We start from the raw sequence: 13,043 nt of genomic DNA on the forward strand, positions 1-13,043 counted from the left end.
AGGAAATTAACAAAAATGTATTTTTCGTCTGATTAAATAATTAAATGATGAAAAGTGAGCTGCACTTCTTAAAAAAGTCAGAACCTAATTAAATTAAACAAAATAAAAATATAACAAATTTTCAAATGGAAATAAGAAGAAATAAAACCATCTGATGTTGTCTTTAATTCATTAAAGAAATTGATCCAATTCACGTGAGCAGAAATAATCACAATTTTGAAAAAAGTAGTCAACACATTTTGAAAATATTCTTCGTACCAAAATGTTCAATTTGAATTAGTACAAACAAATATCAGAAAATTTCTTTACGATAGAGATTTTAATCCAAAGAAAACTAGAAACTTTGAAACTAATAATTAATAAAAATGTGAATTGAATCATTGTTTGTAGGAAATTTCGAGACCCTCATAGCATGTCTTGAAATTCTGACACTTAAACCTGACACACTTTATAATTATAATTTTACTTTGAAGAAATGTTCATGCCGTGCAGTTATTAAAGAAAAAGAAAATTCATATATTCTGATTTCATAGAAAAAAAAAATCATTCATTCAAAATGCAAAATAAATAAATAAATAAAACATCACGTTGGTTAAGTAATTAGATAAAATGAAAAACAAATAATCATTTTCCTTTTCCATGACAAGTTTGTTAGTTTCTTTTTTAATTTGCTTTGGTAGGAAATTATTTACAAATGCTCCATAAAAAATAAAGCAGAAACGTTACACAAAAAGACATTAATCGAACCTTGGAAACAGTTTCTTGATTATCCTTTCCAGATGAGTGAGGAAGTGGAGGGTGCTCCAAAACGGTTCTAGTAGTAATCTCCTTTAGTTGTTCAGCCCAAAATGTATCTGAACTTGGCGGTTGGGAGGAAAATACTGTGTGAGATGGGATATCATTTCTGGATAATGGCCTATCGCTTACTAATTTTTCAAAATAATTCTGCCTTTCCGTTTTATTATTGTCAAACCTAAGATTTTTATCAAATGCAACAGGGGATGGTTCTCTAGATCTTCTAACAACTTGTGCGTATGTTTCCAAGTGAGGAGTTAATACGTTCGCTGATTGGGTTTCAACATACTCGTGTACAGCGTATTGTATCTTTTTAGTCCGATTGTCCACTTCCTCAGGTTTATTTGCTTTAATTTCTTCATCACTTTGCAAGTTCAAGGAAGAGTATTCTTTTCGATCCGTTTGTGAAACATTACTTTCAGGTAAATCAGTTCTAGTTATCTCTCCGCATGGAAACTCAGACACAAATGTGGAGTTTTTGTCGGCCTTTTCCGGCTTAATTAAATGCTCTCGGTTAGGCAACTGACACTCTTTATTGGTCAATAATTTTGGGCTTTCAGCAAATTCAAGAGCTTGCTGTGTAACATTTACTGCAAAGTTTGAGTCAGATGTTGAGATTGTAATGTTTTCGTCTGCATGAGTTTTTACACTTCGTCTGTTTTCATTTTCAGCCAAATCATTCTGAGATTTATCTGGGAATTCTTTTATTAAAGAAGATTCTCTGGACCTTCTTGTAACGTCGGCATAGGTCACATTATAAGCCCTTTCATAATGTGATAAGGTAGGATGAATTTCTTCTCCTTCATTTTTAGAACCAACAGAAGCACGATCAGGTTTACACGTATCAATTTCCAAAGAAGTTGTTTCTGTGAAAGGGGCTTGTTGGCTTTCTCTATCGAATATAAATTGTGAACTTATAGGAACTTCAAGTACTTTTTCTGCAACATTTGCAAAAATTTTTGAATCTGTTTCTACTGCGAATTCAACGTTTTCTATCGTCTTTGCAGTGCTTTCATTTTCATCCAAATCATTCTGAGTAATATCTTTATTTTCTCTTAACAAAGAAGGTTCTCTGGACCTTCTTGTTACTTCAGCGTATGTAATTGTCATTGAATTTAAACTTGATGGATATACAGTATTATCACCAATATTATCTTTAGTACTATCATCGTTCTCTTTTGATAAAAATGAAGCTGTTTGTATTTCTTCCTTTTTAAAGGAAGTGTTTTTAAGAGCAGGTTCTGATAATTTATTTTCTTCTGGAAGATTCCATGCAGGAAGTGATATCTCTTGAGAACTTCTTACATTCTTTTGCTCTAAAGGGCTAGACTCCGATTGGGGTTTATCGAATGTTACTTTATGTTTATCAAGAACAGGTTTGTTCACACTCTTTAATTTACCGTCATCATCTGTTGTTTTTCTTTTTCCTTTCTTTAATTTATTAATATTTTCTAAACTTTCTTGATCAGATTGCTTCATTTCTACTTGCTTTGAATTATCTTCATTGAAATGTTTTACTGAAATGGAGCCTTCGCTATCTTTTAAGATTGGAAGGGGTTCTGGTTCTGGGATTAATGAACTAAAACTTTTTTCAGATTCCAGAAAATAATTTGTACAACTTGGGATCGCCATTTCAAATTTCGTCACTTTGTCAAGCTCCATTTCTTTTATTTGCGTTGTACTTGCAGCTTCAACGGTTTTAATTTTTTCCAAAAATGATGGCTCAGATTCACTTTCAATCAATGAAATTTCAGTTTTTACAGGGTTTAAGGTTTCTGAATAATTGGGAATTGATATCTCGTCAGTTTCAATTTTTGTGCGTGAATCCGTAGCATATACTGGATAAGTCTGGACGTTTTCATTAATTGTCTCTTCTGGAGTCGTTGCTGATTCTGGAATCTTCTGAATGGCTTCTTCAGATTTTGGCGAAGAGTCAGGTGAGGTTTTCATTTCTTCTTTTATTTCAAAATATTCGTGTTTTCCATTTTTCTTTTTTGTTTTCGTTTTGATTGGTGGCTCAGGAACCGTTTCTTTAGGAGTGGAAGTCAGTATTTCCACTGGTGTTGTGTGTTCTTCGGCTTGATCAGTTTCTTTTATAGAATCACAGGTTTCTACTTTTGTTGAAATTGGAAAATTTTTGGTAGGTTTTAAGTTTATTTCAAAATATTCAGCTTCAGTTGGAGAAAGAGGTTCTTTATCGACTAGTGTTACTCTCTGGACATTTTCTAACTGAACTGGCGGGGAATCTTCAGTGCGAATAGTTACCGGTTCTTCATGTTCAGGCTTTCCCTTTTTCTTTTTTATTTTCGTTTTGATTTGTGGCTCAGGAAGTGTTTCTTTAGGTGTGGAAGTCAACATTTCAACTGGTGTTGAGTGTTCTTTGGCTTGATCAGTTTCTTTTATTGAATCACAGGTTTCTACTTTTGTTGAAATTGGAAATTTTTTGGTAGGTTTTACGTTTATTTCAAAATATTCAGCTTCAGTTGGAGAAAGAGGTTCTTTATCGACTACTGTTACTCTCTGGACATTTTCTAATTGAATTGGCGGGGAATCTTCAGTACGAATAGTTTCCGGTTCATCATGTTCAGGCTTTCCCTTTTTCTTTTTTGGTTTCTTTTTGATTTGAGGCTCAGGAGTTATTTCTTTAGGAGTGGAAGTCAGAATTTCAACTGGTGTTGAGCGTTCTTCAGCTTGTTCTTGTATAAAAGCTTCGGTTTCTGATTCTTTTACTGAATCACTATTATCCTCTTTTACTGAAAGTGGGAAATGTTCGTTAGATTTTATATTCATTTCGAAATATTCAGCCTCAGTCGGAGAAAATGGTTCTTTATCGACTACTGTCACTCTCTGGACATTTTCTAATTGAATTGGCGGGGAATCTTCAGTACGAATAGTTTCCGGTTCATCATGTTCAGGCTTTCCCTTTTTCTTTTTTGGTTTCTTTTTGATTTGAGGCTCTGGAGTTATTTCTTTAGGAGTGGAAGTCAGAATTTCAACTGGTGTTGAGCGTTCTTCAGCTTGTTCTTGTATAAAAGCTTCGGTTTCTGATTCTTTTACTGAATCACTATTATCCTCTTTTACTGAAAGTGGGAAATGTTCGTTAGATTTTATATTCATTTCGAAATATTCAGCCTCAGTCGGAGAAAATGGTTCTTTATCGACTACTGTCACTCTCTGGACATTTTCTAATTGAATTGGCGGGGAATCTTCAGTACGAATAGTTTCCGGTTCATCATGTTCAGGCTTTCCCTTTTTCTTTTTTGGTTTCTTTTTGATTTGAGGCTCTGGAGTTATTTCTTTAGGAGTGGAAGTCAGAATTTCAACTGGTGTTGAGCGTTCTTCAGCTTGTTCTTGTATAAAAGCTTCGGTTTCTGATTCTTTTACTGAATCACTATTATCCTCTTTTACTGAAAGTGGGAAATGTTCGTTAGATTTTATATTCATTTCAAAATATTCAGCTTCAGTTGGAGAAAGAGGTTCTTTATCGACTACTGTTACTCTCTGGACATTTTCTAACTGAACTGGCGGGGAATCTTCAGTGCGAATAGTTTCCGGTTCATCATGTTCAGGCTTTCCCTTTTTCTTTTTTGGTTTCTTTTTGATTTGAGGCTCTGGAGTTATTTCTTTAGGAGTGGAAGTCAGAATTTCAACTGGTGTTGAGCGTTCTTCAGCTTGTTCTTGTATAAAAGCTTCGGTTTCTGATTCTTTTACTGAATCACTATTATCCTCTTTTACTGAAAGTGGGAAATGTTCGTTAGATTTTATATTCATTTCGAAATATTCAGCTTCAGTCGGAGAAAGTGGTTCTTTATCGACTACTGTCACTCTCTGGACATTTTCTAATTGAATTGGCGGGGAATCTTCAGTACGAATAGTTTCCGGTTCATCATGTTCAGGCTTTCCCTTTTTCTTTTTTGGTTTCTTTTTGATTTGAGGCTCAGGAGTTATTTCTTTAGGAGTGGAAGTCAGAATTTCAACTGGTGTTGAGTGTTCTTCAGCTTGTTCTTGTATAAAAGTTTCGGTTTCTGATTCTTTTACTGAATCACTATTATCCTCTTTTAGTGGGAAAGATTTCGTAGAATTTATTTTTATTTCAAAATATTCAGCTTTAGTCGGAGAAAATGGTTCTTTTTCGACTTCTGTTAATTTCTGGTCATTTTCCAACTGGGCTGGTGGAGAACCTTCTGTGTGAATAGTTACCGGTTCATCATGTTTAGACTTTCCCTTTTTCTTTTTAGATTTCTTTTTTGCATTAGTTGAAGATTCAGGTTTTTGCAGATTTATTGGAGCAGGAGATGTTTCTTTACTTTTCGGTACTTTCTGTACACTATCAATTGAGAAATCCTCTACATTAAGCACTTCTGTTGATTCTGCTATTGCTGGTTCTTGTGGCTTTACTTGTCCACCTTGTGTTGCCTCAGTTAAAGCTTGCACTGGAATTAGAGATTTAACTATCGGTTGATTCCTTTCATCAGGTTTTAGAACATCTACGAAATCTGTTCTTAATTCTTCTTCTTCCGTTTCTGGCATTGATTGTTTTACACTACTAATATCAGGCTTCAATATTTTCTTCTTTGATTTTTTCTTGCCAGTAGTATATTCAGTAGGCTTTTGATTTTCCGATATATTCAACATTATTTGATTTTCAGTTAGCTGGATAACATCTGATTTTTCTGCAGGCGATTCTGTATTTTTCGATTCGAATTCTGTTTCATTTAATTCCTTTGAAGCACTTGATTGATCCAATATTTTTGTAATAGTTTCCGCATTAAAAGAACAAGTTTTAGAAATCTCTTGTTCTGACGCGCCTTCGTCTTGTAGAAGTAATTCTTCAGATCCTATTTTTGACTTATCAGATGTAGTTTTCTTCTTTTTATTTTTCTTTTTCTCCGAGATTGTTAATTCAATATTTTCAAGTAATGGAATGGAAATATCGGCTTTTTCAGCTGTAACATTTCCTACTGAAGGCATTTCAGAAACATCTTGGGTATTTTGTTTAGTAATTTCTGATTCAACTAATAGTTCCCAGCTTTCTGGTTCTTTAGAAACAGGTGGTTGTTCACCAATATCCAAAACAGAATCAACATTTGTACGTTTTATGAAACCCTCTGGAGTAACAACCGCATCCGTGGTAATTACTTCATCTCTTAAGTGAGTTTCAGGTTCAAAAACCAATGATTCAGATATACTTGATTTAGTTTTTGATTTATCTTTTCCAACCTTTTTGGCCTTTTTAACTTTTCTCTCTGATTCTTTAGTTTTAATGTTATCTACAACTACTTCTGGGGATGGAACTTCTTTTGACTTAATTTGAGTTGGATCTGCTTCCATATCAGGAGCTATGGAAGGAGCAAAATTTAATTTTGGAACTCTTTCATGCTCTGAACTTGATACGTACATACTTTGTTCTAATGGCTTAATTTGCTCTGCATGGACGCGGACTTCTTCATTAAGGAAGGCATTTACATTATAATCATTTTGAGAAGCGTTATCAGGGAAAACACTTTCTTGGATTGTTTTTTCTTCGGCTGGCGATATATCAGAAATATGTTCTTCATTAAGTGGAATTTTCATTTTTTCGATTGAAGAATTTTCTGGGACTTCTTTAAGAGTAATAATTACAGAACGTGAGGGGTCAGTTGCATTCTCAATTTCTTTGGAAGGCTTATCGCTTTTACCCACAGATATTTCTGGTGATAAAGCAGATGAATTTCCTTCTCCAGTGAATTTCGATGTATTCTTTGATTTTCCTTTTTTATTTTTACTTTTATTTATTACTGATGTAGAAACTTTAGAATCTGTACTAGTCTGTAAGACATCGTCTTGGTTACCAGTTATTTGATCTCCAGCTTCCTCACCTTCTGCTACCCCAATCACAGATGGGTGTATTGAGCTCTTAGTAGCTTTTTTAAGAACATCTGACTTCTGTTTCGTGTGAGAGGAGAAGGCATCTTTATTCTCTGGTTCACACTCAACAATTTCATCTGCTTTAGTGATAAAACCTAGCGCCACTTTATGAGAGAGTGGTTCGCTAACATTTTCTTTTTGTGATACTAAGTTTGCATCCATTGATGAAGAAGGTTCATTTTCATTGAGTTTTGTGTCCGTTTTAATGTCAGCTTCATCACCAGACCCAACGATGCGACTTTGTACAGTACCAATTTCTACATATGATTCTTCCTTTAACGGTACTGCAGTTGGTAAAACTTCATTTCCTTGAGTCACACTATCAGCTAAAGATCTATTTGGGTGAACCACTATTTCTTCTGAACTATCTATCTCTTCATCATCGCCAGTTTTAATGACGTCAAGAACTTCAGGTTTACCTTTTGCTCTTTCCTTTCTTTTTCTCTTCTTTTGTTGATTGCCTGACACAACTTTATCCTTAACTGATGGCTCTAATTGCGAGTCTTTTGATAAAGAACTAATTTTTTCACTTACTTCAGGCAGTGATTTATGAGTTGTAATTATTAAATCAGTAGCTACAGTTTCTGGTAGTGTAATCTTTTCTGGAGTAAACCAGTCGGAGCAACTTTGATGTTTGACTGATTCTGGAATACTTTTTTTATCAACGGCTTTAAATTCATTATTTTCGGAGCGTTCCCAGGGAGGAATAGCAAAATAAGGAATGTTGCTAACTGAGGAGACGACAGTTTGACTGTCTTCATTTTTTACTGGAGCTAGTACTGTTTGTTCTGTAGAAATGCTCGTAATTGGAGAGGTTTCTTCCTTTAAGAACATTGATGTCAAAGAACTGTCAACTGGTTTTATAGCTTTAGCATGAAAAATGTCTTTCTCAACTAAATGCTCTGATGATTCATCTAAAGGTTTTTCCGTGACTTCTGGCAAAGGAGTCTCAGAAGAGATTTCATCTTTTTCGAGTTTTTGTCCTTTTCTGGTCGCTGTAGTCACATTTCCAGTTTTTGCAATTTTTTCCCTCGGTTTAAGTTTGTCTTTTGCTTTCTCCTTTCCTTTTTTCTTCTTTTCTGACACAATTGGCAAATCTGCAGCTACTGCTTCTGTTAGTACATCGTTAGAAGAAGGCGTTTGTTCAGTTAAGATACTTTCTATTTTCTGCTGCAGTTCAATTGGCGATTTTGAGGTAACCTCTTCTATTATCGAGACTTTACTTTCAGATGGTTTCTCAGTTGGAATGTTCTGATGACAAAATACATCGGACACGACCGAAGGTGTTTCTGATTTAAGATGAAGAGGAGATTGTTCTCTGTTGTTAGCGGTTTCAACTTCAGTTATTGTTATTTCAGGGTCCAGATCACCAACAACTTCACCACTAGACTGAACTTCTGGAGTATATTTGCCATAAATAACTTTTTTAGTGGTTTTCTTCACTGTTTTAATAATTGTTGGACGATACTCCTCATTTCCTAGAGCTATACCGGATGTTGTAAAAGTGGCAGGGGTTTCTGAAGTGAGCTCACGTATACTGGAAAGAGGATTTTCAGTCACAAACCTTTCCATGGGAAGTGAAACATCTTTTCCAACATTTTTTACATCTGTGCTAATCGATTGGATTAATTTTGGTTCCAGTCGATCAGCAATAAAAGAGGATGAAGCTTGAATATCCCAAAATTGACTAGATTCCAAATTCTGGCTGACATCACGATTCTCAAAACTGCGTTCTACACATTCTGTTTTCTTATACATCGTTAACACTGAAGTTGTATCATCGAGATTTTTAAGAGTTACCTCCATCATTTCGTTAACCCACGGATGAGAGCCTTCAACTTCAGTTTCCTTACTGAAAGTAGGAGCTATAAAACCTTCAGGTATTCTATCTTTTTGCTCTTCTCCTGTACTAACAGTTTCAAGTGAAAGAGAAATATCATTACCAGTTTGTATATTTCCTTCGGATACACATTGAATTTTGAATTCTTCATTTTCTCCTGAGTTATCAGTTATGGGTTTATTAGGTGGTGTTTGGGTACCACTGATCTTAACGTTGATTTGATCTATACTCTTGCCTTTTGTATTTAAAGAATCCTCTTCTAAAAGAGATTCTATAATTCTGTTGGTTTGATCGATCATTTCTTCCGAGGAGTCAATATTTAAAACTATTGGATCACGTTTCTCCGATTTTTCAAATGGAGCCATGATTTTTTCCGTTATTTTCGGAAGAGTACTTTGGAATAATTCTTCTTCGCGTAGTGTGGAATCATGGGAAGTCTTTTGTTCGTCAACTACTGAAGTAATTGTTTCGGTTTCAACAGCAGGTGCATCAAGATTTGTTGATTGAGGTGAGTCAAGAGAGATTTGTTCACTAAGTAAGTTCAAATTAATAGAGGCACTGGGCTCATTAACATTCTTTTTAATTATCTCTTTTAGCTTATCAGAAATATCTTTATCTTTACTTTTAAATTGCTCCTGAGACTCATCGGAAATTTCTCTTTGTGCGTCATTACCATCGCTTGAGAATGAGGAAACTTTTTGCATCTTAGACATGTTCTCAATTCCTGTTTCATGCGCATCCTCTTTCTCATCAGGTTCCTGTGGAAGCATTTCTTTTTTAATCACCTTTGGTTCCTTCTTCTTCTTCTTTTTCCCTTTCACTTTTTTAACTGTTTCTTTCTCTACTGATTCTGACGGGGTTGAAATTAATTGAGAAATATTTTCTTGAAATTGATCCGCTACTAGACAAGTGCAAGGTACTTCTTCGATGTAAATTTGATCAGTTGTATTTGGTTCATTTTGTTCGCGTTGACTATTTGGAAGTTCTTCAACTAAAGTAAGTTTGTCCATCAAAGTAGGCATCATTTCTGCAAATTGCTTAGATTCCTGGCGAGTTTCAACAGTAAAAGTATGTGATTCCCAATCTTCTGCAGGTTCAGTTTCTTTTTTATTCAACTGTTTCTTTTCAGGTTTGTCTGTTATTTCGCTGTCCTTAAATTGTGTTATTTCTGGTTCCATACTAGCAGTTACGTTACTATCTAGAGTTTTTGGAACTTTCTCGCATGAAAGGGCAAAAGGTATTACATTTTCACTTCGCCAAAAAGATTGGCCTGACTCATTTCCAGGGAGAAATGGATTTTCGGGTAAATCTGACGAAGAATGGATATCACGACGTGCAGTAAACCTTTCCAACAATTGTGCGTTTGGAGCATCTCTTGATGGTATATTTTGATTATAAGTTTGCTCTCCTAGTAAAAATGCTTTTGTCATGTCACTTGGAGTATTAGATAATGCTTCTTTCTTGAACACAGTACCTTCTAGTATACAGATATTGTCTTCTGGTTGTGTACCAATACACTCTTCGCTAATATCTCTGTGTTTGATGTTTTTATTAGGTTCATCAGCTGGCACTATAATTGCCTTCTGATTAATATATGGATCCTGAACAATGCCTTCAGATATAATTTCTGCTTTCCCGGGTTTCTCACTTTCTATTTCTGCAGTTATTTCAAAAGAGGACTTAGTTAAAACATTTTCTGGTGATTTCGTGCCTTTTTCACTAATTTTACCTTTAGTTTTCTTTTTCTTTTTGAATTTAATTCCACTTTGTTCAGCTGTTTTAGGGTCTTCAGTACTTAATTCTAAGTCCCCAGGAATATTTTCCTTTTTAATAGTGGAAGAAACTTCAGTATTTTCTTGTGGTTTAGTGGTTCGTAATAATTGCTTTTTAGATACTTTTTCTTCAGTTCGTTTCGTCTTATCGCCGCCAGATTTGTCCATTTCAATATTTAACGTAGTTTCTACTGATTCCACTGAAATTTCACTCTTTTGTTTCCCTTCGCTATGAGTTTTAGTTTTCTTTTTAGAACCTTGCTTACTTAATGGAACTTTTTCTTTTGCTTCAACTTTAATAACTTTATTCGAGCTTAACTTTTCTACACTTTCCTCGTTAGCTTTTATTTTGTTTTCCGAACCTCCATCTAGTTTACCATTATCATAACATTCATGTGACTTTTCGTCTTTTTCTTCGTTCAGAGGCTCTTTAATCACTGCATCGGAATTATTTTCGTTAACATTATCTAAATTTTGTGTTTCAGTGCTTTGAATTTCCATTTTCACTTCTCGATTTGGTACCTCTTTACTTTCTTTCTTAGTTTTATCTTTTGTACGTTTCTTCTTCCTCTTTGTCTTATCTTTACCAACAATTTCAGTACTAATCGTCAAAGCATCAATATCCACTTCACCATCATCATTTTCTTTTAATGAAACTAATTCCTTTTCATCTTTCTGTACATTTACAGTGGTGATAATCTGAGGTAAATCTGCATCACCAACAGCTTCAAATGTTTGAACTGTTGGGTCTGGTTGGTCATAATTCGTATTATCATCTAACGGTATCTCTTTTTGCACTTTTTTTACATAAGTTTGATTATCTGATTTGGTTGTAACTATTTTCTGTGTAGTGATTTTTGTAACTTTAGTGATGGTTGTGTTAATACTTCCTAAACTATGTTCCACTACATTCTTAATCTCTTGGTGAGTGCTTGTTGCTGAAGGTTCTTCAGCATATTCTAGAATAATTCCTTCTTTACTACTTGTTTCTAAAGGTCTATCAATATTGCCGATTACAGTATCTTCTTTACCTTTATTTTCGAAAGGTTCAATTATGTTTTCTGCCATCTTTTCTTGAGATACACCCTTCGTTTTACCCTTTCTTTTTTTGTTTTTCTTCTTTTTAATTTCATTATCTGAACTAACATTTGCTTTTGAAACTGTCTCTGAGGGATCTATTTTCTTTTCTTTGCTTTCAGCATCTTTATCGGAAGGCTCAGAAGTTTTGAATTCTTTTCCTTTAGAATCTAGTTCACTGCTCTCAATTTCATTCTTGCTTCTAGTAACAGAGGTTTCCTTAAACATGTGAGACTGGATGTTTTCTGAGGGAACTTCATAATATGTTTTATTCGCATGGATTATTAAATCAATTTGTTGTTTAGGCGTAGATTGTACATAATTAGTTGAAGTGACTACTTTATTTTCTTCTTGTGTAAAAGTTTCATTGCTAGGCAAGCTACTTTGTTGATTAATTTGTTCGATGTTTTTACGGGTTATAACTTTTCTTGGTTGGAATTCTTTAGCTACAGCTTCTGTCACTTCTTCAGCAACTTTAGCTTGTTCTTTTGTGCTATTATCAGATTCTTTTTCCAATGATGATAGATTCTCAATTGATGGTGCTCTTGAATTATTGCGGGACATTCCTTTAACTACATCGGAATATGAAGCACTCTCTCCTGCAACCCACATTGGACTCATGGATCTAGAGTGGCTTCGCAATGATTGCATCGATGCCAATGTTCCAGTGATAGGAATTTCACGTGATTTACTACTGTCTCTGCTGCTATCAATTTGGATTTGAGGTAGATTTGAATCATCACAAGATCTACTATACTGCTCATATCTGCTCATTCTTCTCGTTAGAGGGGGATCTTCTACTAAATTAATTTGTATTTTTGGTGTTTTAGAAATGTCATCGTCTAGTTCGAATTTAATCGGATTTTTATCGCTTTCATCAGACATAACGCCTTCATCCTGACTACTATTATCACAAACTTCAATTCTTTTAGGTAAAGCACTAAATGAAGTAAAAACTTGTTCTCTTGTTATAAATTCACTTGGATTTTTGAATATATTCTGTTCAAATATATTTCTTTCAATACTGTAGATCTGTGATCTTTCGATATTAACTGGTGAAGCTGTGCGAGAACCACCTTGGGGGCATGGACTTACTCTACCGGCCGTTACATCGGCATAAGACAATTTATCACATGGGTCATTGGGTGTGTGGGTCTCAGTTTCGCAAAACAATGACATCTCGACTAGATATGGCCACACTGGATTGTGAATACGAACCATTTTCACCAGGTCGCTTATCTTGTCCCGTTTTCGTTGAATGTTGTTCTTCAGATCCTAACAATACACCCACAAACCCCAGATATAATACAAAAAAAATGTAGAAAAAAAAAACAATATGCGCACAGTTCATGTAAAAAAATGTATTTTTAAAAATCTTACTTTTTTTTTAAATTAATTTGGGAGACACAACATTTAAAAAGCTCTATAGCAAGTGCCTGGTGGCCAGGATAACTCTTTTTACTTTTTCTCTCTTAACCCACAGTACGCAAAGAATGAAAAAGAGAAAAATAAATAAAAACAAATAACTATTTACACGCGGCATTCACTACAGCTAGGTATCTGATAAAGGGTCAGTGTAAGGGGTTCCCCGTTGGAGCAGAAGCTTGACACGCTCAGACCGGGCTGATATCTTGCTTTGCAGTGCACGTACT

The 13,043-nt window shown here is 34.7% G+C and overlaps 1 protein-coding gene across 7 annotated transcripts in view; it reads right to left on the reverse strand.

Annotated features, from left to right (window-relative positions):
* Window positions 1-13,043, reverse strand: part of Msp300 (Muscle-specific protein 300 kDa) — a 242,910-nt gene that overhangs the window by 50,900 nt on the left and 178,967 nt on the right. For 6 of the 7 annotated variants that reach the window (XM_074133140.1, XM_074133145.1, XM_074133141.1 and 3 more), the window contains one exon: window positions 748-12,666. The exons of the other annotated variant lie outside the window; for it this stretch is intronic. In XM_074133140.1, coding sequence (XP_073989241.1) covers window positions 748-12,666 — 11,919 coding nt within the window. The remainder of the gene's footprint in view (window positions 1-747; window positions 12,667-13,043) is intronic. 7 annotated transcript variants of the gene reach the window in all.

Source organism: Rhodnius prolixus, unplaced genomic scaffold (assembly GCF_049639745.1).
Source record: "Rhodnius prolixus isolate KJV_2025 unplaced genomic scaffold, Rpr scaffold_10, whole genome shotgun sequence".
Classification (NCBI taxonomy): Eukaryota; Metazoa; Arthropoda; class Insecta; order Hemiptera; family Reduviidae; genus Rhodnius; species Rhodnius prolixus.